This window comes from Vanrija pseudolonga, chromosome 2 (assembly GCF_020906515.1).
Source record: "Vanrija pseudolonga chromosome 2, complete sequence".
In the NCBI taxonomy this organism is placed as follows: domain Eukaryota; kingdom Fungi; phylum Basidiomycota; class Tremellomycetes; order Trichosporonales; family Trichosporonaceae; genus Vanrija; species Vanrija pseudolonga.
Window position 1 is genome coordinate 4,392,629 of NC_085850.1, and position 23,909 is coordinate 4,416,537.

Sequence of the window (23,909 nt, forward strand, 5' to 3'; positions counted from 1 at the left end):
ATGAATGAGACCGTGATGTGCTGCAGTCTTCGGCGTTCGGCCGGGGCAGTCGCCGGCGTGATTGGATTGATCTAATCAGAGCTATCGTCGATGCGTACCCCGCATTGCGCGCACCGGGCCCCACCTGCTCCTCCGTCTTGGCAGTGGCTCATGCATCGCGTATATACCTGCCCACAGTGATGCGTCCTTTGGATGACAAGCACCGTCGTTGATGATGTTGATGTCAGTTGTGATGACTGCTTGCCAATGCCGAGACTATGACGGACATGGCCGAATCGCCCCGGCGCGAGCTGATAACCGGCGACATCTCGACATCGCGCACTCTTGACTTTGCACTCTCCTCTTTCATCAAACATTGTCTCTTCGTGGTCTTCTCGATACTCAGACGACCCCCACGCACGCCCACGCACGCCCACGCCCGCGCCATGGCAGACGACGAACCCCGCCCCCAGCCCGGCGGCCCAGAGCACGTCATGGACTTTGCCCCGCTGCACCTCGACCACCCGCCGGCGTCCAAGAAGACGGTGTGGATCGCCGACCTCGACGTGCACGTATTTGGGCTCGACGAGATCCGGGGGAGTGACTTGCCCATCGGGGTCGTGGTGAGTGCGAGAGCGAGCACGATGCCAGCGATCGCGAGCTAGCTCCACTGACAACTCCGCTCGACACCCGCTCCGACGACTCCCGCTCCTCTGCGCACGCCCCACACAACTCCCACGCTCTAGACCATCGCGCACGGCTGGGCCAACAAGGCGAGCCAGATGGACGGCATGGCGACCGGCGTGCTGGGGGAGATCCGGCGCCTGGACCGCGAGGCGGGCGGGACGCGGCGGCGCGACGTGCTCGTCGTCACTATGGACCAGCGGAACCATGGCGAAAGGAGACGGCATCGGAAGGGTAACCTCCCGTTTCCTAAGAACCCGCACAGGCTGTGAGTGGCGTGCATGGGGGCGGGGCTGACGGCAGCGTGGACATGGCGGTGAACATTAGTGAGTGGGGCGGAGCGGAGGTGATGAGGGCGGAGTCAGGGGAAGGGCTACGCTGACGCCCCAGCCTCGGGCATGGCGGACCAGACCTTCATCTACGACTTCCTCCCCATCTACCTATTCCCCCATGGCGAGCGTGTGATTGAGGAGTGGATGCCGTGCGGGCTGTCGCTAGGCGGTGAGTTGGGAGTTGGGCTGACGGAGGACGTGCTGACGCGCCGCGCAGGACATCAGACATGGCGCTTGTTGAAGAGTGGTGAGTGTGGTGCATGTGGGTCGGGGTGCAGCCGGTGCAGGCCTGTCGAGGGCGAGGAGCAACGCAGCAGTCCTCCTCGACATGGCCCTCGATCCGCGGCCCGCGGCGCGCCGCCCCCCATGCCCCCGCTGCCGCGCTGACGCTCCACCCCAGACCCCCGCATCCGCCTCGGCGCGCCCATCATCTCCATCCCACCCGAACTCTTTGGCACGGGCTTTTTATTCAAGTACGGCGAGGCGGCCGGCGCAGTGCCGGCGGCGTACGGGCCAGCACTGGACAGGTTCTACCTCCTCCCCGAGGGCGGGTACGAGGGCAAGAAGATCTTCTGTCTGTACGGCGAGCTGGACATGGTTATTCCTGTCGAGATTGGGCTCGCGCAGCTGGCGAAGAACAAGGCCAACGCGGAGAGCAAGCCTGGCGGCCTGGTCGAGTCTTACATCCAGAAGAACCGCGGGCACGTCATCACCCCCGAGATGGTCGTGCTGCTTTCCGCCTTCTTCCACCGCCATGGATTCGCACGGCAGGCGTAGGGGAGGGAGAGTGGTGCTAGATGTCGTGTAGAGCGTGTTGTTTGTTGAATGCGATGTGTGTCATGCTTGTGCATATGGCTGGCTGTGGCCTGCCTGCTCGATTCCACGGAAGTGCAACCCCCCCCTCTGCCCCCACCCACCATCCCCACTCGGCCGCCGCCGGTATCTGTCCGGTCTCTGCACCATCGGCCCGGCTAACAACAAGCGCGACGCTGACATGTACTGACCTGGCTGCTGCGCCCCCCCACAACTCGGGCATGCTGACAAGCTGACAACTGGCACCAAGTACATCTAACTCTTATACCACAACTCTCACAGCAGCAGCAGCAGCACCTCCCTCCCAAATCAACGCTCAGCAAGACGTCCACAATGCCCGCAGCATTCAACACGGCCCCGCCCAACGCCCCAGAGGCCATCCTCACCTTCCCCGCGCCGCACATCCTGCACGTCGCGATGAACCGCCCGAAGAACTACAACGCGATGAACGGCCCGCTCAACGCCGCCCTCGAGGAGGCGTTTGCGTGGTTTGACGCCGAGCCGAGCCTCTACGTTGCCATTCTGGGGAGCACGAGCCGCAAGGCGTGGTGCGCGGGCGCGGACCTGCTGGCTTGGGTGAGTGAGCCGAGCCGCCGAGCGGAGCGAGGCGTCGGCGACGGAGGAGGAGGAGGAGGAGGAGAGACTCGTCGTCGACAACGGCTTGGGCGTAGCACGCGCATTAAGATGCGCCGACGACAAGCCGTCGGCGCTACACACCCACCTGCCCATCCCACAGGCTGGCTGCTCGGCGATCGCACCGACGACGTCAGCGGGGAAGCTAGCGGCGCCCCGCGGCTGTGTGACAGCCGGCCGCGGGGGAGGTCGTCGGCGACTGTCTCGGCGCCGACGCGTGGGGATCGTCGTGGTCCGCACTCCCCTCTCCCCTCCTCCCTCCCCTCCCCCTCCCTCCGCCCCACCCGCACTCGCTAACGCTCGTGCCCAGCAAACAGAAGGCAAGAACTGGATGAAAACCACCAAGAACGGCTTCGGCGCGATCAGCACCCGCATCACCAAGAAGCCCATCATTGGCGCGGTGCACGGCCTCGCCCTCGGCGGCGGGTCCGAGATGGTCGTCAACCTCGACATGGTGATCGCGGGCGAGAAGGCGACGTTTGGGTTCCCCGAGGTCAAGCGCGGCGTGTGGATTGGCTTGGGGGGGTTGCCGCGCTTTGTCAAGCTCGTCGGGCATCAGAAGGGTGAGTGAGAGCGTCGCGCGCAGCGCGGCGCGGCGTGGGATGGTACGAGGGCCACCGTCCTCCCCGTGCCGCTCGCACACTCGCTTCGCTCGTGTGCTCACTCACTCCCCAGCCACCGAGCTCATCCTCACCGGCCGCAACATCTCGCCGCGCGAAGCCCTCGCGCTCAACATGGTCAACTACGTCGTGCCCGACGACGAGGTCGAGGCGCGCGCGCTCGCGCTGGCGCAGGAGATTGCTGAGAACTCGCCTGATTCGGTGGTTGCGCAGTTGTATGGTGAGTCGCGACGGGGCGTCGCGCGTCAGCGCGGCGCCGAGCGCGTCGTCGTGGACCTGTCCAGGCTGGCGGGTTGCCATCCGAGAGGAGCGAGGAGGTGCTGACACACCCCAGCCATCCGCCTGACGCACGAAAACACGTCATCCTTCGCCGCGCAGCGCCTCATTGTCGACTCGGCGCCGATCAAGGCGCTCGAGGAGGGCGACAACCTCGTCGAGGGCCTCGTCGCGTTCAAGGAGAAGCGTAAGCCGAACTGGACGCCGAGCAAGCTCTAGTGCGCACACAACGACGCGAGCGCAGCGAGCGTTGTGCGTGGCCGCCTGGCACGGCGAGCCCGAGCAGTACGTAGGGATGAAGTCAGCAGAAGTGATGCAGTCGTTGTGTAACTAGAGTGCATATCTACATGTCTCCTCTGGGCGCCCAGCTCGCCGGCTACGCCTGCTCGCCAGCTAGCTGCCAATCTTGGCAAGCACCTCGGCACTGGGCACGAAGAACACGCTCCCAGTCACCGGCGTACTAAAGTCCAGAATCCTGTCGTGCTTGCCCTCTGGCACGCCGATAAACATGCGGCGGAGCATCTCCTCGGTGACCCAGAGCTTGCGCGAGTATCCGATAAAGTACGTCCCGTACTCTCCCTTGCCCGGCGCGCCGAAGGGCATGTTGTCGCGGAGGATGTCGTGCTCGACGCCCTGGTCGTCGACGATGGTCGCGAGCTGCTTGTGGGGCTTCTGCGCGTCGTCGGCCTGGTCGGCGAGCTCGACGTTGTCGATCTTGGTGCGGCCGATCGCCGCCTCCTGGTCCTCCGTCTTGAGCTTGTTCCACGCGCCCAGGTTGTGGAGGTACTTCTGCGTCGTGACGTACGACCCGCCGACGGCGGCCGCGCCCGCGCCCGCGTCGTCGCCCGCGGCGACGAGCACGCTTGCGTCGAGCGCCTGCCCGATGGGGTTCGCCGTGCCGTCGATAAAGCCCAGCAGGTCGCGCGCGTCAAAGTACCGGAACCCCGTCGTCTCGTCCTGCACCTTGACGGCCGCGCCGAGCTGGTCGAGGAGCAGCCGCTCAAACTCGTACACCATGTCCCTGCGCTCCGCGCGGATGTGGATGAGCAGGTCGCCTGGCGTGCTGGGCGCAGTGTGCGTCGCGCCCTTGAGCTCCTTGAACTCGTGCAGCTCGGCCGGGCGGGGCAGCTTGGTCACCGCGTCCCAGACACGCGCGCCGATGCCGACGGTCACGGAGAGGCCGGCGCCGGCGTCCCGGATGGCCACGTTCTTCGACAGGCCGGAGATGGAGCCGAGGACCGAGGCGACAGTGGACTCGGCGCCGGGGGCGACGGTGAGGATGAGAAAGGTTGCGGTTGAGGTGAGCGGGCCGTCGATGGCCTGTACTTGGGGGTTGGACATTGTGCGGGCGGTGGATGAGAGCTGCCGGCGGGGAGGAGCAGCAGCAGGGGTGAGGCCGAGGGGGTGGGCGAGCGCGGCGCGGCGGACAAGGAGCGGGGCGGAGGTGACGAGGCGGCAATGGGCGTGGATGGATGCGGAGGATGCTGCGAGGCGCGTCGATCTCTTGAGCATTGGTGAGGTGGTGAGTGAGTCAGTGCGCGAGCAACAACGTTGTTAGCAAAGTCGTGGGGGGATGTCGTCGGCTGCTCCGTTCAGTTCTCACCATTTGACGTCATGCGTCTATTGCTGTCAACTCCCCGCGTGATTCCCGCACGCGCTGACTGGTCAATGAAGCGTTAGCGTCTGTCAGCAGGAATGCCGAAGACGTGATTTGCTGGTGATGGCGAGCGCGAGATGTTGAGATGCAGTCGACTTGACGAGGATGGCGAGGATGAGCAGGTGGATGGTGATGGCCTGGTGGTCGTGCACACGCCACCCTGTCATGGCACTGGTGCTGGTTTGCTTGCCTACGACTGGGAGATTCCAGAGAAAGGCGAGAGATCCGGCGCACGCAGAGCAGACCAATGCAAGGCGATCAAGTGCACACCCACCTTCGGCATCTCGGCGCGACCGACCGACGTGACGATCAAACATTCCTGCTCGACGACGATCTGGCCATCACGAGTGCTGGGCACGTTGGCTGACCCAAGCCACGCCCGGCCGGTACATAACTGACAAGCAAGCACAACAACAAGGCAAAATCCTCCGAGTTGCCGAGGCGGCACAGTCCACATGCTCAGTGTTGTCTGTCCGATGCCCTTGGCTGCCTGCGTGACGCCTACCAGGCCAGGTCCGAAACGCTGCAGGCTGGAAGGAGGGAGGGGTCACGCGTCCTCACCCGCAGGTCTGATTAACATCTACCTGGAGGGATGGTGAGGGACCTCACGCGGCGACCACGTTGTGAGCGAGGCTGCGTCGTTCTCGACGCTCTGGCCCATTGCATGCGGCCCAGCAGGCAGTAGTAGTGCCTATCCCCCACCCATACCAGTCGCCCCCTCGACACCTGCCTCAAACAGCCAAGCCCGAGAGCAAACTTACGACATGTCTCCCTCGTCCGACCCTCACTCGGCCCAGGGAAGCCGTTTCATATCTCCCATAGGCACTTATCCAGCCCAATCAGCGCGGCGACAACACGCACCACTGTGCACCCACTCTCGGCATTCAGTGTTGATCTCGACGACGACGACGCGCGCCCAAACTCGTTCGGGAGGGGGCCGTTCCTGCGGGCCATCAGCCTCCTCCCACCCAACAGCGCCGTCGCGAGGCTGCAAAGGCACGCTGTTGACTGTCTTGGTTTGGTTTTCGAGGCCGGCGAGACCTCGGGAACTGAACTGGTAGACAGACGTGTTTGTATAAAGCCCGGCAAGCCAACGAGGGTACTCGCATTTGTCCCATCACCACACGCCGCCATGCTCTCCATCCTCGCCCTCTCAGCCCTCGCGGCCACCGCGCTCGCCGGCTCCTCGGCCACCCTCGGCGACGGATACTGCGACGCCAACGCGTGCATCACTGCCGTGCGTTCAGGCGGCACCGACACTTGTGAGTGTAGTGGGCGTGGCATGGCCGGCGTGGCATGGCGCGCACGACGACCTCCAACTCGCATCGACGCCGCTGACACGCCTTAGGGTCCATCGCGCCCGTCACCCCCATCCCGCACGACAACTTTGGCTGGATCGCCATCGGCTTTGGCAAGAACATGCCCAACTCGCCCATGGTCATTATGTGGCCCAACGCCGACGACACGTTCACGCTCTCGCAGCGCGAGGCGAACGCGCACGCGCCGCCCAACGTGACTGACGCGCCGCCCCGCCACGCCACGCTCGACAGCACCCACTCGTTCTCCAACGCCTCGGCGACGGGCTTCACGTTCACGCTGCCGTCGAGCGAGGAGACGGCCTTCCCCATCATCTTTGCCTACTCGGGCATCAACCCCAACAGCACGAGCAGCACCGCGCCCATCCGCAAGCACACGTGGACCGGCCACGCCAACATCACCCTCACTGCGCTCGACGAGGAGACGGGCGGCGAGAAGCCCAAGCCCAGCTGCAAGCCCAAGAAGAAGCGCCGCAGCATGGCCTCGCTCTAACACGCTGGCGTGTGTAGCCTACATATGCATAGAATGATTTGTGAGGGCGGGGGTGGGGGCGGGTGGGATGGGTTACGGTTTGAGTGCCACGCTAGGCGAGGCGACTGGTAAAGTGGCCGGGGCGACGACTCTCTCCTGCGCGCTGTCGTGCGGCGTCTGTACCATGTTGTGCATGCTTGTTGCCAAATCTCCTCCTATCGAGCAGAGAGCAACGTTGCGGGGCCAAGGTGGACTGGGAGACGGCCGGCTGTATGCCGTGAGCCAGGCGACAGGAGCCACCTCCACCCTCCTCCCTCCACTTTTGTCGTCCTCGTCATCATCATCATCCTTGTCCCATCCTCATCGCCCTCATCGCCCTCCTCGCCCTCCTCATCCTTGTCACACTCGCACACCATGCACAGATGGATCAACGAGATCGACTCGCCCAGTCTCGGCCTCGTCCCTCGTCCCCCCTCGCGCCTCGTCACACGCCCAACGCCCATGGGTGCGCCTGGCGCCTGCGCCCCCCGCGGGGTGGATGTGCAGAGGAGGACAATCCACCACATCAGCCAACGTGTTCGCGTCTCAACTGACCAACTCGCACTCCCCCCTTTGACACGCCTTATAATCCCCTTCTTGTCCTTCTCACTCTCCTCTAACCTCACTCAAACTCTTGTTCTCTTCTTGACTACTCCCCTTCACTCTTGTCACTTGTCGCTCAGCTACTACTCCTACCCACCGACATGTCTCGAGATACCCAACCCAGCAGCAGCAGTAGTGCCCCACCACGCCCCGCAGCGATACCACCACGCTCAATCGACGGACCGGGCAACCTCTCGCTAAACGGCGCGCGGCATAGCAATGGTGAGCTGCGGTGAAGAGTGCTAGCTGACCTCAGACCACCGACACATCCAGGACATCAGCGTCGCCCCCACGCTGGACGAGGTCACGTCGTTACGCAGGCCATACCTCCCCCTCTATGCACCAGGCGCAGAGCACTACTACCCAAACGACAGCGTCGCGAGGATGTCAGTTGTGCGAGTGGAGATGAAACTGACACCGCAGGCTCGACGTCCAGTTCCGCCTGGTGCGCGAGGACTCGTTGCGCGGGTTCTACCGCGGCATGAAGTCCATCCTGCACGACCTCGACTCGGACACGTTCACCGAGAGCCAGCTTGCGCTCCGTCTGAACGCAGGAGGGGGGTACTACGTGACGCACGGCGATGACTCGGTGTAAGCTGGTCCCAGAAATCGCACCTAGCTGACCCCCAGCGCCCTCCCGCTCCTCGCGAGTATCGAGTTCGAGGGCGTCCGTCTCGACAACATGGCGGGTATGGTCATCCTCGCGAGCGCCGACTCGCCGCCCAGTGTTGCCCGATCCATCTCTCTCAAGAAGCGCCTGAACTTTTGGGAGGGCAGCCCCCGTCTGCCGATGGGCGGGCTCGTGGCTATCGTCACGAAGCGCGGCGATGTCCCGGCGCGGTTCGCCATGGCGACGTTGACAATGAGTGAGTTTGGCAGTGCCGGGTGACATCAGCTGGTCGCCTGCATGGGCGGAAATTCCTCGTGTTTGACACCCGAGCGAAGATCTCCCTCCCCGCCACCGCTAACACACCCCCAGTGCCCAACCAGTTCCGCCACAGCAAGCCCGCTCAAGACGATCGCCCGCGCATCGGGTTCGGGCTGCACTTTCTCGACCCAGCCGAGGCCGTCCGTACCTTCCAGGACCTCAAGGCCGGTGACCTGCGACTGCTCGTCGAGAGCCCGGTGCTCTACCCCGCAGTCTGGCCGTTCCTCGAGACCATCAAGGCGGTCAACCCTCGCGAGATCCCTTTATCAAAGTACTTTGTCCCCGATGCCAACTTGTCCGGCATTGATATCGGTATTCCGGCGTACGCCAAGAACCCTGGCTTCAAGTGGGACCTCACCTGCCTCCTCAAGCCCAACTCCAAGATCAAGGAGCTCCACTTCCGGCCAACTAGATCCAGCTCGGTGGCTGCTGCGCGTGGCCTCCTCCGCAAGTTCAGCAAGCTGGACCCCAGTCAAGCGGACGCTGTCATGGACTCGCTCAACCGCGAGGTGGCTTTGATTCAAGGCCCACCAGGTACTGGCAAGACGTTCACCGGTGTCGAGTTCCTCCGCGTGCTTCTCGCCAACAAAGTCAAGCCAATCTTGATGCTCGGCTTCACGAATCACGCGGTCGACCATATCCTCCGAGCAGCGTACGAGGGCGTCTCGACCAACATCGTCCGACTTGGCACCCGCAGCAACGACAGTGTTATCAAGAAGCTCACTCTTGGCCGGCTGAAGGGCTACAAGGGGGCCCTGAAGGCTCTCCGAGGCAAGATGAAGGCACTCGAAAAGAAGATGGAGTCGACGACACTTTCCGTACCGACCACGGCGCTCAGCCACGACGAGTTCCTCGAGTTCATCAAGGAAGGCTACCCAGCTCTGGCAGATGCGGTCGAGGTCCTCCCTGCTCATGTGGTCCCGTGGTACGACGAGTGGGTGGCCGACCAGAAGGACGGGTTCAAGCGCGTCGGTGAGCAGGCCAACGACTGCGGATCTTGGGAGTACTGGCGCCTCGGCATCGACCTGGAGCGTCGAGTTGCCTTGTGCAAGGCAGCCGACGAGGATGGCGACAAACTCCAAATCCCAAATCACCTGTTCGACAGGCTCAGTCTCGGCACCACTTGGTTGGCCCAGCCGAGCAGTCTTGTGCCTCAGTCTAGCCCCGAGGAAACGGACTCAGCGGGGTCCGCGACCTCTGGGTCCACATCGTCCGGATCCAGCTCCAGGTCAACCCCGCTTGAGTTGTCTCCTTCGACCTCCAGACGGCCCAGCAACTCTAGTTCCGAGGCACCGACACCGCTGGTCACCCCCGATTCCATCGGACCGGACTCAAGCTCTCTTCTCGAGGTGCCGGTTTCCCATCGCCCCACGTGGCAGCTACTGAGGGAGAGGGACGTCTGGAACTTCTCAATCTTCGAGCGTCGCCAGATCATCAAGGATCTCGAGGCGGAGGCCAAGCGCTGGGTAAACGAGCCTCACCTTGCCACGGTCGCCACACTCTTCCAGCAACTGTCATCCGAGTACGAGGTCCTTCAGAAGGAGGTTAGCCGCCTCAGGAACCTGAGCCGCGCCCAGGCGCTGTCCTACGCCGACATTGTCGGCGGCACGACCAACGGAGCAGCAAGGTATGGTGACGCAATCAAGGGCTTTGCACCCAAGGTGGTCATCTTCGAGGAGGCGGGACAGATCCTCGAAGCGCACACATTGTGTGCTCTCTTCCCGTCCGTGCAGCACGTCATATCCCTCGGCGACCCCCTGCAGCTTCGAGCCATCCCGAACTGTTACGAGTTCTCGGTCGACAATGCCAAGGGAGCCGAGTTCAAGTTTGACGTGTCTTATATGGAGCGTGCTTCAACGGCAGGGCTTCCCATGAGCCAGCTCCAGGTCCAGCGTCGCATGCTTCCCGAGATTTCCCTGCTCATTTCCAACACACTGTACCCGGACCTCGAGGATCACCCCTGTGTGAAGCAATACCCCAATGTTCTTGGGATGGAGTCAAACATCTTCTTCCTCGACCATCGCCATCCCGAGACGAGCATGGCAGGGAGGAAGCTTCACAACAGGTACGAGGCCGACATGGTCTGCGAGCTGGTCCTGTATCTTCTCAAGCAGGGCTGCTACTCGGAGGAGGGTGACATTGTCATCCTGTGCGCATACCTCGGCCAGCTCATGCAGATCCGGAACAAGATCCAGCACAAGGTGACCTTGGTCTTCGATGAGCGCGACGAGAAGCAGGTCGCCAAGATGGACGAGCAGTCGGGCCACATTGCCAACAGCGGGCCTGCGAGTACCAAGCACAAGGTCCTTCTGCGAACTGTTGACAGCTTTCAAGGAGAAGAGGCCAAGGTGTACGTGCCCGCCCTGGCGTCGAAAAGATGCGCGTCGACACAGCTAACACACCTAGTGTCATCTTGTCACTTGTTCGAAACGCTGGCAAGGCCGATGACGGGGACGATGAACCAGCAAAGAAGACGATTGGCTTCCTCAAGTCGACCAACCGAACCAACGTCGCAGTGTCACGGGCGAAGCATGGCATGTACATCCTCGGCAACGCCGCACAGCTCTCAGAAGGCAGTGACATGTGGAAGTCGATTGTCACCGACTATACAACGGCGCAAGCCATCGGCCCTAAGATCCCTATTAAGTGCGAGCAGCATGACACGGTGCAGGAGATCGAATGTGCAGAGCAGTTTGCCGAACTGTCACCCGATGGTGGATGTGATGAGCCCTGGTGAGTGAATCTCTGGTCCAGCCAACATGACATTCTGACCCCTCGCAGCGGCGCACGACTGGCGAACTGCCGTCACGTTTGCCCGCGGAAGTGTCATGCGGACGATGCAGAGCACATCGAGTTTTTCTGCAAGAAGAAGTGCCAGCGGGTTTGCACCAGGTGCATGAACGCGTGTGAGGGAGTTTGTGGCGATCCCTGCGACAGGTGCGAACTGGACTACTTCCCCGTCGACCTCCCATGTGGCCACGACGTCCTGGTGCCCTGGTGGGTGACAATGTCATGTAGTCGACTAACAGCCACCTTAGCTGGCAAATGGGCGATGTGTCGCGAGTGCGCTGCACCATGCTCGTCGACAAGCGGCGCCCATCATGTGGACACTTTGTTGAGGTCGAGTGCAACGTCGAGGACGTCGCCGCCGTCTCTTGCGCGCACCCCAAGTGCCTGGCCCCCGGTCGCCGATGAGCGGCTGCTGCTGCTCATGTGCGCCATGGCATTCGCGCTTGTTGCTGTCGCGATTGAAATATCATTATGCAAAACAACTGTCATATACAGGGCAGAGTCGTGTACTGCACGTGCCGACAGGCTCGAGTCTTATCATAGTCGCTCTCGTCCTCGGTCGGTCTGGGGCACCTCCAAGAGTGGCTCGATGACTTCGAGCCCCGTCCACGACCTTGAGATTTGCCGTTGAGGTTCACTCTGCAATCACCGACGTCTCTGAGTAAGTTGGCGGAAAAGACGAGCTGGATACGGCTCACCGACTCGAATGCGGGCTCCGGCTCGATATGCCCGCCTTCGATCACAGTCCTGCGTTCCGCGCAATCTCGGATCCGAGCATCTCACCACTTATAAACCGCGCGGCTGACTTCGACGTTGTTTTGTTTACTCACTCGCCATGCCCATCGACTACACGACCTTCCCACATATCGTTGACCGTATCCTCTCCTACACTGACCCAGACACATGGCTTGTCCTCCGGTCAGTCTGCGCGGAATGGCGCGAGACGTGCTCGCGCGGACTGTGGTCGCGCGTCGTGATGTGCATCCACCGCGAGCACGACCATTGCCCCGAGCCTGCGGGGCACACGCGATACGCTGAGCACGGCCTATGGAACAGCAGCTTCTTCCTCCCCGCCGACCTTGCGCCGACCGGCTCGCCCTCGTACGACGACTACTGCACAGAGCCTGTACCCGGCCTGCCCTGGGGACCTGCCGGCAACGCGCTCACGACCGCCCGGCTGGCCACATACCTCGACGTCCTCGAACTTGAAGACTCGCGCCTTGGCAAGGATGTGGACGTCGACTGCCCTTGCCCACCGGTCAAGGCGTTCGACGTCGGACGCGTGCCGCGCGTCATTCGGCGCTGGGTCGTGCCGCATGAGAGCCGTGTCGGTATCTTCTACGCCCCGTTCACCGCCGGCGACACGCGCTCGGACCAGATCTTCATCTCGTTCCTCGACGTCACGTACAGCCCCGAACAGCGGCAGCTGCTGTCATCCCTCCCCCCAGAAAGGGTCACGCCCGAGGGAGTGGCTATCCTGGAAGGCGAGAGACTCTTCTTCTATCACCCTTGCGTCGACCTCGACTATGGGCCGCCGGCCGTCGAGCTCGCCGTCGTCAACGTGCGCTATGACCCGCGGTACCCCGAGTTCAAGGAGGGCAGCGTCTCCCTGACGTACTCGTACCCCGCGCGCACCGTCGTTGTCATCTTCACGCCCACGCAGCTGTGGGACGGCCCACATGCGCCCCGAGAGGACGACGACGACGAGCCGTGGATGGCCTTCCTCTTCCGCTGCGCCAACGAGCTCGGGTTCAGCCTGTACGCCGAAGGGCACCCGTACCGGGGGGAACAGATCGTCTCCACCGTCTCGTGGGTGCTCGTTGGCGCAGAGCAGTTCGACGCGATCTGGGTCGACTCGCCGTCCATCCGCTTCACCAACCCCCTCACTTGCGCTAGCTTGCACGCCGGCTTCGTCGAGGCCGTCAAGCTCAACTACGAGCGCCGGTTTGAAGAGCCCGCCATGGACGAGGTTGTCGAGCGCCGCGGAGGGTGGGACGAGGCCGTCAAGTTTATGACGCTTGATGACTGGCGCAAGCAGGTGCCCGAGGATATCTACCAACTCGCGACGGTGCCCCCTGCCAAGCCGAAACCATTGGTGGATCTCTAGGTTGGTCAAGAACCGTGGTCGGCTCAATTGTGGACCACCACGTTGGCTGGATGGCGGGGTTACTGTTGCAAGGCACGGCGTCTCGTCACTTCAGCGGGGCCCATTCCATCAAGTCAAAAGCGCACAACATAACATCCTCCAAGACATGACTACCATGCATCCATTGCCCACTCAACGCAGGAACAATGGCCGAGCCAGCATACCTCGACTACGCCTCGTACCCACACCTCGTCGAGCACATCGTGTCCTTCGCAGACCGGTCATGCTGGCCCGCGCTGCGGGCGACCTGTCGCCGCCTGCACGACGCCCTCGCGCGCAGGATGTACACACACATCGCTGTGCGCGTGTCCGGCCCTCCACCCCTCTACGCCACCCGAGGGTTATGCCGGCTTCACCGTGGAGCTGTTCGCACCGTCCACGTCGGAGCCTGTGTCGCACCGCGTCCCTGGTCTGCAGTGGCCCGAACCGGCGATCGCGAATCTCACACCTCACCTAGACATTCTCGACCTCGAGGATGCGCGCGTGTATACCAACGCGAGCTGGACCCACGAGCAGCCTGCTTCTGTCCAGCAGTACAATGTCGCCGCGCGGGCGCGTGTCATCCGCCGCTGGGCCAAGAAGTACCAGTGGCATGTCGGCTGGCCGTTCTACCCGACCAATGTGCGTAAAGGACAGCTCCTGATCTTGTTCATCGACTACACTGTGATCCCGGCTGTGCAAGAGATTGTCGCCGAGCACGGGGCCGCACTTCTGAATCCCGAAATTGCCCACATGCCAAAGGTCAGCGTGCGCCCGTGCTTTGCGAGCGATCGTGAAACGAGGTCGATTGTGAACGTGCGGTACGATCCACGGCAGCCTGACCTCCGAAACGGTACCTTCGAGATCCACTGGACGTACCCCAAAGAGGAAGTGGTGGTAATCTTCACTCCGACCGAGCTGTGGTCGGGCCCGGAGATCCCCAAGAATCCAGAGGACCCAGACTGGGTGGACCCCGATCCACCGATGGGCTGGCTCAACGGTCTAGCAGAGGCGGTATGGGGACGGTTTGGGCCCTCATCCATGACCTGGCGGTCGACGCGACTGGTATTCGTCGGCGCCGAGCAGCTCGATGCGAGCTGGGTCGACTCGAACCACTGGCGCTTCAGCAACCCGCTCACAAACACCGACCTTGCCGCGGGTCTGGCAAAGACTGCGGAAGACATGGTTTTCGCGACCAGCTACACCGACGTCTCCGGCAAAGAGCTAACCCATGACGAGATGGTGCGCTGCGTCTTCGAAACGCTTGATTACAACGGCGGGTGGGACGGCCTCTTCCGCTTCATCACCTTGGACGAGTGGCGAGCCGAGGTGGATAGCCAGACGTTTGAACTTGCAACCATCCCTCCGGCCAAGCCGAGTTACGTGCCCTTCGACTCGGGTGACACAGTCGAGGCGAGGATGAGGCAACGTGGCGGATCACCCTCGTCATCGGCCTAATTGCACTCGCCGTTGCATGAAGTGCCCTATGCATCAAGCATGCGAGCTGTACAGTCGTTACAGTATATCATGAATCAATTGTGTCAAAATCAGGCAGTGGTATAACCAAGGGCGTCTCTACGCGTCTTCACAACGTCGGGGTCGTGCGGCGTCGACGTCGGGGACACCTGGGCTTCCAATGGCTCTTACTGTGCAGTAACACTCCAGGTTTGTCAGTGTCACAATGAGAGGTCACGGGATGCGTAGGCGTCGTGTCGGTCGAGCTGCCATGGCAACGAGGGTGAGAAAGTTGGCTTTGTTTTGTCAGGGGGAAGCGGACTCCGAACCCCTGGCGGACGCGTCGGATTTGTGGGTTTGCTGTGGTGTGTTGTGACATTATCCAGGACGACGATTGTAAAACGGCATACATCCATCCTTCACCCATCATCCACTCGCTCACTCGTCCCAGAACAGGAATGACTGAGGCTACGACATTGCCTCTCGACTTCGCCTTGTATCCGCACGTGGTGGACCGCATCGTGTCATACGCTGATGCCTCGTGCTTGGCAGCGTTGCGGGCGACATGCCAGACCTTCCGCCGCTCTGTCGAGCGCAGGATGTACTCGCACATCGCTGTGCGCGTGTCTGGCCCGCCGCCTACGTTCCGGAGCGATGGCGTAAGGATACATCCGTACGACACGCCTGAAGGGTATGCCGGCTTCAAGGTCGAGCTGTTCGCGCCGTCCAACTCGGCACCAGTGTCTCACCGTGTTCCGGGGTTACGGTGGCCGGAGCCCGCCATCACGAACCTGACTCCCTATATCGACATCGTCGACTTCGAGGACGCGCGCGAGGAGCGATGGACACCTTGGGCCTCGGAGCCATGTGAGGCCGCCCGGGTCTTCAACCTCGCTGGGCGGGCCCGAGTTGTCCGCCGCTGGTACGACAAGAGCCTGATGCACGCCGGAGAGCCGTTTAGCTGCTCGGACGACGTGCCTGACGGTCAAGTGTCCATCACGTTTGTCGACTACACTGTGGTTCCGGCCGTGCAGCAGCTGGTATCCGGCCCGCGTGGCGTTCACGAGCTGGCTTCAGGTCGGCGGTGGAACCACATGCCCCAAGTCAGTGTGACCCCGCACCTTCGGGGTGACAGTGGCCCGGGCAACGCGCGAGGCATTGTGAATGTGCGGTATGACCCCCGGCAACCCGATCTGCGTTACGGCGCGCTCGATCTCCGTGGCATCGAACTCTGCGAGGAGATCGTCGTCATCTTCACGCCCACGAAGCTATGGACCGGCCCGCAGATTCCAAAGCCAGAAATGGTGAACGCGGACCGGCCGATGGGCTGGTTGCACTTGATTGTGCACAATATCCGCTTTCGGATTGCGTGGAAGGCGTGCGAGACAGCGGGCGAGATCCCTCCCTGGATCGTTGACACGCGGTTCATGTTTGTCGGCGCAGAGCAGCTGGATGCCGGATGGGTCGACTCGCCAGCATGGCACTTCGAGAATCCCGTCACCAACGCCGACCTGGCAGCAGGCGCGGCGAAGGTGGTGGAAGACGCGTGCTTGGAAGGGCCTCTTTCCCCGGAAGAATTGGCCGAGACGCTCGCCGAGCGTGGTGGATGGGACGGCATCTTTCGCTTCATAACGCTCGACGAGTGGAAGGCAGAGGTGGATCCGGAGCTGTTCGACCTCGCCACTATCGCTCCCGCCAAGCCCCTGTACACTCCTGTCGACATTAGGGACACTATCGGGAACCATCGCTACAATGAGGACTTCTCGCCTGAAGAATGGGCGGCAGCGATCGCAAAGCAGTATGGGACCTCCGAGGCGGGCAATGAGGGGCCGTGACCGACGCAGATATGGCCACAGATCATGGCACCTCGCCATGCATGCCACCACTGTTGCAGGGTCAGTTGCCCCGGCCGCTCGCGGCCTTGCAGCATGCTGCATCCCAGCCGTCCACCCGCCGAGCCGCCGCCGCGTGACCGAAAATAGTCTGTTGGACGCCACCACGATGAATGTGATCCTGACGCGCCTGGTTTTCTTTTGGGCGCGATTGGGCAACAAATTGACTTTTGGCGCGACATTCGATGTTCAGGGTGTGATTTCCAGCGACGCCAGCAGAGCAGCAGCAGGTGGGCACAGAGCAGAGACGCCGTGCGCCGCATACCGCATGCCAGGCCAGGTGTCTGACGCCAGACCCAGGGCAGAGTACAAGCTGCAGACGCCTGACGCCAGGCCTCGCCACCACCACTTGACCACCCTCACGGTCAGCGAGCCAGCCGCTCGTTCGGCGACTGCCCAAACCGCAGTCAACACCTGCCTCCCTCCATTTCTCATCTTCTCTTCACTCCTTCATTCTTTCTTTCCCCCTCACCGTATCTTGAATCCAACATGGCGCTGGTCGCCGCTACCCTCCTCCTCGCGCTGAGCGCGCACGCCCTCCCCGTCGACACGCGCGACACGACATGCGCCAACGGCGCCTGGCAGTGTGTCGGGTCGAGCCTCCAGAGTACGTCCTGCCCCTGATCCTCCACGCGGCTCAGCGCTCACGACCAGTCTGTAACTGGGGCTCGTGGGTCACCATGGCCGAGTGTACCGCCCCCGGCACCGTGTGCTCGTGAGTCCTTGCCCCGACGACGAGTGCTATGCTCACATCCAGCGCGTCCTCGCCCCTCATCGGGTGTGTCTGGAAGTTCCAGGTGCCCATCAACACCCCCACCACGGCGTCTGCGACGTCGTCAGTGACCACAACTACCTCTACTGCTTCTGCTACCACCACTGCTACCACCACTGCTACCACTATTGCCCATTCGTCCTCTTCGTCTACAACCACGGCGCGCTCGTCCGGCACGACCGCCCCCACCACTGTACACTCCTCGTCGACTACTACTACGGCTGCGTCGTCCAGCCCGACGAGCCCTGCTCACTCCTCATCCTCCGCCCTGGCCTCTGCCTCGTCGGCGTCCACCTCTCCGTCCACCACGCCGTCCACCTCGCCATCCAAGTCGGTGACCTCGACGTCGACGGCCTCGCGCTCGACGACGACTGTGGCCGCCTCGTCAGTGGCGAGTGAGTCGCACTCGGCTCCGCCCAGTGCGTCGCACTCTGTCCCCGCCTCATCCTCGTCGAGTGCTTCCCACTCTAGCTCGTCGTCGTCGGTGCATCCCACTACAAGCGCCGTCTCCACGTCTGCGCCCACCACGACGTCGTTCTGGGTCACGACGTCGTTCACGAGCATCCCGAGTATCTGGATCAGCTCGGGCCCCGTGTCGACCTCAACTTCAGTGACGACCACCTCCGCGCCGTCCTCTTCGGCGTCCGCTAGCTCGAGTGCGATTTCTTCGGCCCATTCTACGTCGAGCTCCGCCGCGTCGTCTCCTGCGGCCTCTTCTGCTGCCTCGTCGAGCCACACCGCTGCTTCCTCCAGCTCGAGCAGCGCGACAGCGGCCTCCTCCACCGCCGTCTCGAGTTCGAGCTCGGCTCACTCGGCTTCGAGCTCCTCCCTTTCCTCATCGGCGAGCTCCGGGGCCGCATCGTCCTCGAGCCACCCAGCCTCCACCTCCTCGAGCCACGCCGCGTCGTCCAGCTCGAGCACGGCTTCGCCCTCTGCCCCTTCTTCGACATCGGCTTCTGCCTCTGGCACGACGGCGAGTGCCTCCATCTCGTTGACCACGACCGCAAGTCCTACGACGAGCGTGACCACCACGGCCTCGAGCGCGATCAGCAGCTCCAGCTGCGTCGTGCAGTCCTCGTTAAGCTCGAGCAGCAGCGCCACTTCGACGTCCTTGTCCAGCGAGGTCTCGAGCACTACGACTACCTCGGCTGGTGCGACGACCACGACTACCGCCACCACCACCACCAGCTCTTCCACGACTACCACGAGCACCTCCACGGCCCCGTCGTCCACCGTGGCCTCGAGCACCAGTACCGCCTCCTCGGCGCCTTCCGCCTCGTCAACTCCTTCCAACCCTCCTAACTTCTCTGCCCCCCACTACGTTCTCTACGCCGATGGTGAGTTGACAACGCGGATGTAATGCTGACATTAGCTTGGTTCACCAACGGCCAACTCCCTAGCCCTTCCCAGCTCGGCCAGTTCAACCGTCTTCTTCTGTCCTTTGACCTGCTTGAAGGCCCTTGGGATGTGAGTGCTCGCATGCGAACGTCCAGCTAACCCACCAGGACGCCCTCCTCTGGACTCAGCTCCCAGCGGCCACTCGCCGCCAGATCCTCGACGAGTACCATGCTGCGGGTATTGCCCTCATGGTGTCGGCCTTTGGTGCCACAGGTATGTCCAGTTGCATCGACAAGGTACTCACAACGCAACAGACGTGCCCACCACGGTCGGTGCCGACCCCGTTGGAGTGGCCAACAGCATTGCCACCTTCGTCAAGCAGTACGAGTTTGACGGCGTTGACATTGACTACGAGGACTTTGGCGCGTTCGCCCTCGGCACGGGTGCCCAGTGGTTGATCAGTGAGTGGAGTGTGCGATCGTGGGCTTCCTGCTGACTCCGACTAGCCTTCCAGACGCAGCTCCGCAGCCAGCTCGGCAGCGGTTACCTTATCTCGCATGGTGCGTCCCTTTGGAGATTTGAACCGCGCATGATCTGACGCTGCAGCCCCCGTCGCTCCGTGGTTTGACCGCGCGGCCTACAAGGACGGAGCGTACGCTGCCGTCTACAGCGCAGTTGGCAACACGATCGACTTCTTCAACCTGCAGTACTACAACCAGTACTCTGCGTTCACCGACTGCACGTCGCTCATCACCGACTCGGGTTCAACGCAGTGGCCCGGTGTCGCCATCCAGCAGCTACACGAGCAGCAGGGCATTCCGTACGACAAGCTGGTCCTCGGCAAGCCCATCTCGACAGCGGCACAGAACAACGGCGGGTACATGGACCCCTCTGCGCTGGCGCAGTGTGTTGCGCAGGGCAAGGCACTCGGCTGGCCGGGTAGCGTCATGTTCTGGCAGTGGAGCGCTTCAATCGTGAGTGCGAGATCGGGTGACTGGTCACTGACACTTGCAGAACGCAGCGCAGGTCATCCAGGAGGTCATTGGAAACTAAGTGGACTAGACGTAGAACTAGAATGCATCGGAATTGTTACATGAATTAGGCCTCAGGCTCGGGCTCTGGAGTCGACTTCTTTGGCCGCTTGTACACGATTGCAAAGAGGATGAGCCAGAGCGCGTTCCAGCCCATCTGGAAGTAGAAGGATGCGTGGACGTTGGCGGGGTTGGCGATTCCACCAGGGTTGATGGTCAGCATGCCGGCCTGGGTAGCGAACCCGACCACGGCGCCGAGTTGAATGGCGACTTGGAACAGTGCACCAGCGACGCCCGCCATCTCGGGAGGGATAGCCGTCATGATACCGACGTTGGCGGCGGTAAAGACGGTCATGTTGCCCCCTGAGCCGAGGAGGCCGCCAGTGAAGATGAAGCGCCAATAGTCTTTCCCGACAAACGTTGACGTGCGGGTGAACAGGATGTATCCGACGATGCAAAACGCCTCACCCACGAGGACGGTGAGCCAGGGGCGAGAAATGAGGAGGGGGAAGTATGTGAAGCCAGCCGTGAGGAAGAGCGAAACAACCGCCTGGGGTAGCATGCGTACGCCAGCTATGATAGGGCGCTCATGGTACACCTGCACGAAGGTTTCGATGAGCGCAAGGAAGTTGACAGCCCACCAAGCGAAGAGTGGCAGGCCCATGGCGATGAAGATGGCGAGGTTGGGGATCCGCCAAGTCGAGGCCGGGATGAGGGCGTACGAGGGCTCGAGATGAGCCTCCCAGAAGAAGAAGCCGATGAACAGCGGGAACGAAAGGAGGAAGGGGACGAGGAAGCCGGCCTTTTTCCACCCGTAGCTGGCACCGAGGGTGAGCCCGAGGGTGAGGAGCACGATGGCGGTGAGCATGGTGAGCGCACCAACGAGGTCGAGGCGGCGCCAGCGGGGCGTGGGGTCGGGCTCGCCGTCTGAGAGGGTATGCGACTCGTCGCCGGGTGCGTACGGGGTGAGGAAAAGGGACGCGGTGGCGAGCGGCGCAATGATGATGGCCGTGATGCGGAAGTACCAGCGACAGGACTGCATTTGGGTGCCGACCGAGTGGGGGATGTACTCGATGAAGCCGGCAAAGATTGTGCCCCACATGTTACCCATGGTGCCGCTCACGCCGTAGACCGTGAAGGCGAGTGCGAGCTCGGACGGCTCGAACACGTACACGATGAGGCGGTACGACGCGGGCACGAGTGCGCCGCCCGCGATGCCGGCGATGGCACGGAAGACGAAGAACGAGTACTTGTCGGGCAGAAACGAGATGACGAGCGACAGCACCCCGAGGGCGATGAAGGCAAAGTTGAACACCGGCGTCGCCGAGTACAGGTCGCTCACCCGCCCCCATAAGAGGAGGAAGGCAGCAAAGGTGACGGCGTACGAGGTGATGACCCACGACTGCTGCTCAAACTTGATATTCAGGTCGGCTGCGACGGTCTGTGTGAGGACGTAGAATGCCGATAGACCCATGACTGCTGTGTCAGAGGCAGGGAAGGGGGCGAGGGGAACCCACCGTCAATGAACATGGCCAACGCGAAGATGGACATTAGGACCCACTTGCGGGTCTGGGAGAAGTGGGGCTTGGTGTGCGGGGTGGGGGCGGGGGCGGCGTCCATCGCCAACACCTTCTCCTTTGGTGCTCCTCCATTGTCGTGGTGGTCGGCAACGGCGTCCATGAGCGTCGGGGTTGCAGAGGGCCGCTGCGCGAGGTCGGTGTCGGTGGCCATTGTGTCTGGTGCTGCGTTTCGTCCTCCCTCCCCTCGCCATGGCTCGGGGTTAAGTACGTGAGCGCGCGCGTGTGTCAGGTGCTGCTGAGTGGACCAGCTGGTGTGCGTCTATTGCCAAGCCATGACTCAGCCCGACGACAACGGCATGGAGCGCACGCGCGAACGAGGTGCGACTGGCTGGAGAGCTGCTCGGCACACTTCCGCTGGAGCCTGTCAGTCGGGTGGTGCAGCCAGAGCATACGCCCGAAGTTGGCCAGTACGGGCGGTCACGACACGCAGCGCAATCCAGTGTGAGGCATCAGTGGTGGTGGTGTAGTTGGACCTGTGGAACCCAGTCCAGTCACATGCCATCGGCGCCGAGGGCGAAACCACCAAGGCCTATCGATCGATAAGTCCGGAGCGGGGGTAGCGAGGTAGCGCGTGTCTGCTTATGTATTCCCGTGGAGTCTGAACGCGAGACACCCGACGGCCCGACGTGCTAGCGCGTGCGGCGCGCGCTATCGACATGCCCGGTGCGCGGTTAGCTGTGGGATGGAAGACGTGGTTAGTGGACAGAGAGAGGGAGGGCCATGGTGGAGGTGTTGTGACGTTGTTGGGTCGGGGATGTTGTCGGGAACCCGAGCCGAGCTGCTGCGGCGACTTTTGCTGTGGCCCCGGGGCCGGTAGTGATTGTCGTTGAGATGCTCGCTCCTCCTCGACGATCACTTAAGATGATTGACGCGCTGTTGATGATCTTCTTCCCAACTGTCGCCGTCGTGATAACGATGCACATTTGTGAGTGGTTGTTGGAGTTGAGCGGGGCAATGATGCGGGGGGGTGCCGAGATGCCGGCGGGTGCTCGGAACGATTCCAGGGTCACGTCGATGCGCTGTTCCGACAACCGGCAGGTCAGCCTCTCGAGCCGCCGTCGCTGTCACATCCACATCCCCCAAGGCCCTCTTCTTCTTATCCTTGTGCTTCTTTCATACTCTTCCACACTCACGACAGCCTCACTGCCATCATCACAATGAAGGTCCTCCTCCTCGCCGGCGACTTTATCGAAGACTACGAGCTCTACGCGCCTCTCCAGGCGCTCGAGATGCTCGGCATCGACGTGCACATCATCTGCCCCGACAAGAAGGCGGGCGAGGGCATCCAGACCGCGCTGCATATCCTCGAGCCGGGACGCCAGACGTACTCTGAGCGTCCGGGCCACCCCTTCGACATCACGCACGACTTCAACGAGGCCGCCGCCAACCTCGGCCAGTACGCCGGCCTCGTCGTCCCCGGCGGCCGCTTCCCCGAGTACCAGCGCTACGACAACCGCGTCCTCGACATCATCCGCGCCTTCTTCAAGGACAACCGCCCCGTCGCCGCCCTCTGCCACGGCCTCCAGCTCCTCGCCGCCGCTGACGTCCTCAAGGGCCGCGAGTGCTCGGCGTTCCCCATGTGTAAGCTCGACGTCGAGGCCGCCGGCGCCAAGTACGTCGACTTTGAGGCCTTCAGCAAGAGCGTCCACGTCCAGGGCAACCTTGTGTCCGCGCCGGCTTACCCGTGAGTACAGGCAGTGGTGTGGAGGTGGCGAGGGCGCTGGGTGGAGTGGCGCGGCGCCACTCCACCCATCCACCTTCCCACCTTTCCACCAACCCTCCTCCAACCTTCTTGACCTCCTGCTAACGATCCGCGCAGCGCGATCGGCGTCTGGCTCGGAAAGTTCATCCAGATCTTGGGCGTTAAGGTCTCTGTCCCGTAAGCAGAGAGGTTGAAAGAGTGAGTTGGGACATTCTGGCGAGGTGGGAAGCGCGCCTTGGCACCGCCGCACGACCCAGAGTCAGCGCCGCTGACACTCCGCCACAGATTATGCACGTCCGCCCGCACGTCCCCAGCGAGAGATAGGGGGCGAGGTAGCCGTACGTAGCCAAGTGATGCAGAATGTGGGGCAGTCTGGCAGGCAGTAGCCGGTACGCGGTGACGGTGACGGCGGCGGCGTTGTCGGATCGGAACGCGGGGTCTTGGCACGGGAGCGGAGGGGTGGAGGTAGCCGCATTGGTGCACCAGCCTTCCGTGTCGTGCATTGACAAGTGCAACCAAGCAGAAGTACGCGACAACTGTACCAAGTGCTGCAGGCACTATCATCGCTACAATCGCCCAAGAGAGGCACGAGAGCACGAGATGGGTGCAGGCAAGTGGGCACGCCGAAACCACGACCGGGAGCGCGGCAGTGGTCGGCCGCGGATCGCCGCCAGTGCCGAGACGGCGGCAGTGTACATGCATCACTCCGGCATGTGCGGAGCGGAGGCTGCGCACGTCTCGTTGTATCATGCTGTGTGCTGTGCCATTACTGCGAGGCACCGTCCTGTGCTGCCACTACCGCCGTCGCCGCCGCGATGAGTGCGCGGCGGTGTGCCGAACCCCGTCGTCACTGCGCGGCAGCACACAGCGCG

At 62.6% G+C, this 23,909-nt stretch overlaps 12 protein-coding genes across 12 annotated transcripts; 10 read left to right on the forward strand and 2 right to left on the reverse strand.

The window, feature by feature from the left end:
* Positions 1–339: 339 nt before the first annotated feature.
* On the forward strand, positions 340–1,842 carry LOC62_02G003456 (uncharacterized protein). The gene is made up of 6 exons (XM_062769990.1): positions 340–602; positions 726–931; positions 967–989; positions 1,054–1,164; positions 1,213–1,242; positions 1,396–1,842. Exons 1-6 carry the CDS (start codon positions 426–428, stop codon positions 1,770–1,772), a joined length of 924 nt encoding a protein of 307 aa, XP_062625974.1. The 5' UTR covers positions 340–425; the 3' UTR covers positions 1,773–1,842.
* A 299-nt stretch (positions 1,843–2,141) lies between these two features.
* Positions 2,142–3,650, forward strand: sidH_0 (Mevalonyl-coenzyme A hydratase sidH; the record flags this gene model as incomplete). The annotated part of the gene is made up of 4 exons (XM_062769991.1): positions 2,142–2,384; positions 2,752–3,004; positions 3,117–3,281; positions 3,396–3,650. The coding sequence occupies 4 exons, from the start codon at positions 2,142–2,144 to the stop codon at positions 3,554–3,556; spliced, it is 822 nt and encodes a 273-aa protein (XP_062625975.1). The 3' UTR covers positions 3,557–3,650.
* An 80-nt stretch (positions 3,651–3,730) lies between these two features.
* On the reverse strand, positions 3,731–4,678 carry yfeX_0 (putative deferrochelatase/peroxidase YfeX; the record flags this gene model as incomplete). Its single annotated transcript, XM_062769992.1, has 1 exon — positions 3,731–4,678. One exon carries the CDS (start codon positions 4,676–4,678, stop codon positions 3,731–3,733), a length of 948 nt encoding a protein of 315 aa, XP_062625976.1.
* Positions 4,679–6,126: 1,448 nt separating this feature from the next.
* LOC62_02G003459 (uncharacterized protein) lies at positions 6,127–6,803 on the forward strand (the record flags this gene model as incomplete). Its single annotated transcript, XM_062769993.1, has 2 exons — positions 6,127–6,256; positions 6,343–6,803. The coding sequence occupies 2 exons, from the start codon at positions 6,127–6,129 to the stop codon at positions 6,801–6,803; spliced, it is 591 nt and encodes a 196-aa protein (XP_062625977.1).
* Positions 6,804–7,525: 722 nt separating this feature from the next.
* On the forward strand, positions 7,526–11,547 carry Znfx1 (NFX1-type zinc finger-containing protein 1; the record flags this gene model as incomplete). The annotated part of the gene is made up of 8 exons (XM_062769994.1): positions 7,526–7,646; positions 7,681–7,810; positions 7,848–8,015; positions 8,055–8,290; positions 8,404–10,702; positions 10,759–11,085; positions 11,134–11,349; positions 11,391–11,547. 8 exons carry the CDS (start codon positions 7,526–7,528, stop codon positions 11,545–11,547), a joined length of 3,654 nt encoding a protein of 1,217 aa, XP_062625978.1.
* A 430-nt stretch (positions 11,548–11,977) lies between these two features.
* Positions 11,978–13,249, forward strand: LOC62_02G003461 (uncharacterized protein; the record flags this gene model as incomplete). The annotated part of the gene is made up of 1 exon (XM_062769995.1): positions 11,978–13,249. One exon carries the CDS (start codon positions 11,978–11,980, stop codon positions 13,247–13,249), a length of 1,272 nt encoding a protein of 423 aa, XP_062625979.1.
* A 185-nt stretch (positions 13,250–13,434) lies between these two features.
* LOC62_02G003462 (uncharacterized protein) lies at positions 13,435–14,725 on the forward strand (the record flags this gene model as incomplete). The annotated part of the gene is made up of 2 exons (XM_062769996.1): positions 13,435–13,587; positions 13,628–14,725. The coding sequence occupies 2 exons, from the start codon at positions 13,435–13,437 to the stop codon at positions 14,723–14,725; spliced, it is 1,251 nt and encodes a 416-aa protein (XP_062625980.1).
* A 455-nt stretch (positions 14,726–15,180) lies between these two features.
* LOC62_02G003463 (uncharacterized protein) lies at positions 15,181–16,557 on the forward strand (the record flags this gene model as incomplete). The annotated part of the gene is made up of 1 exon (XM_062769997.1): positions 15,181–16,557. One exon carries the CDS (start codon positions 15,181–15,183, stop codon positions 16,555–16,557), a length of 1,377 nt encoding a protein of 458 aa, XP_062625981.1.
* A 512-nt stretch (positions 16,558–17,069) lies between these two features.
* Positions 17,070–18,688, forward strand: LOC62_02G003464 (uncharacterized protein; the record flags this gene model as incomplete). The annotated part of the gene is made up of 5 exons (XM_062769998.1): positions 17,070–17,221; positions 17,269–17,329; positions 17,372–17,392; positions 17,455–17,770; positions 18,140–18,688. The coding sequence occupies exons 1-5, from the start codon at positions 17,104–17,106 to the stop codon at positions 18,686–18,688; spliced, it is 1,065 nt and encodes a 354-aa protein (XP_062625982.1). The 5' UTR covers positions 17,070–17,103.
* Positions 18,689–18,720: 32 nt separating this feature from the next.
* chi4 (Endochitinase 4) lies at positions 18,721–19,822 on the forward strand (the record flags this gene model as incomplete). Its single annotated transcript, XM_062769999.1, has 7 exons — positions 18,721–18,723; positions 18,797–18,853; positions 18,892–18,997; positions 19,039–19,185; positions 19,231–19,284; positions 19,331–19,698; positions 19,739–19,822. The coding sequence occupies 7 exons, from the start codon at positions 18,721–18,723 to the stop codon at positions 19,775–19,777; spliced, it is 774 nt and encodes a 257-aa protein (XP_062625983.1). The 3' UTR covers positions 19,778–19,822.
* terJ_2 (Efflux pump terJ) lies at positions 19,823–21,486 on the reverse strand (the record flags this gene model as incomplete). The annotated part of the gene is made up of 2 exons (XM_062770000.1): positions 19,823–21,231; positions 21,273–21,486. 2 exons carry the CDS (start codon positions 21,484–21,486, stop codon positions 19,823–19,825), a joined length of 1,623 nt encoding a protein of 540 aa, XP_062625984.1.
* A 931-nt stretch (positions 21,487–22,417) lies between these two features.
* DJ1D (Protein DJ-1 D) lies at positions 22,418–23,413 on the forward strand. Its single transcript, XM_062770001.1, has 3 exons — positions 22,418–23,019; positions 23,155–23,235; positions 23,323–23,413. The coding sequence occupies exons 1-2, from the start codon at positions 22,493–22,495 to the stop codon at positions 23,216–23,218; spliced, it is 591 nt and encodes a 196-aa protein (XP_062625985.1). The 5' UTR covers positions 22,418–22,492; the 3' UTR covers positions 23,219–23,235; positions 23,323–23,413.
* The last annotated feature ends 496 nt before the right edge of the window (positions 23,414–23,909 follow it).

Excerpts from the sequence above, each read along its gene's own strand:
- LOC62_02G003456 (XM_062769990.1), top strand. The coding sequence starts at position 426 with ATGGCAGACGACGAACCCCGCCCCCAGCCCGGCGGCCCAGAGCACGTC. Across the intron at positions 603-725 it reads ACTTGCCCATCGGGGTCGTG|ACCATCGCGCACGGCTGGGC; the intron begins GTGAGTGCGAGA and ends CCCACGCTCTAG. Across the intron at positions 1,165-1,212 it reads GTGCGGGCTGTCGCTAGGCG|GACATCAGACATGGCGCTTG; the intron begins GTGAGTTGGGAG and ends CGCGCCGCGCAG.
- DJ1D (XM_062770001.1), top strand. The coding sequence starts at position 22,493 with ATGAAGGTCCTCCTCCTCGCCGGCGACTTTATCGAAGACTACGAGCTC. Across the intron at positions 23,020-23,154 it reads GTGTCCGCGCCGGCTTACCC|CGCGATCGGCGTCTGGCTCG; the intron begins GTGAGTACAGGC and ends CGATCCGCGCAG.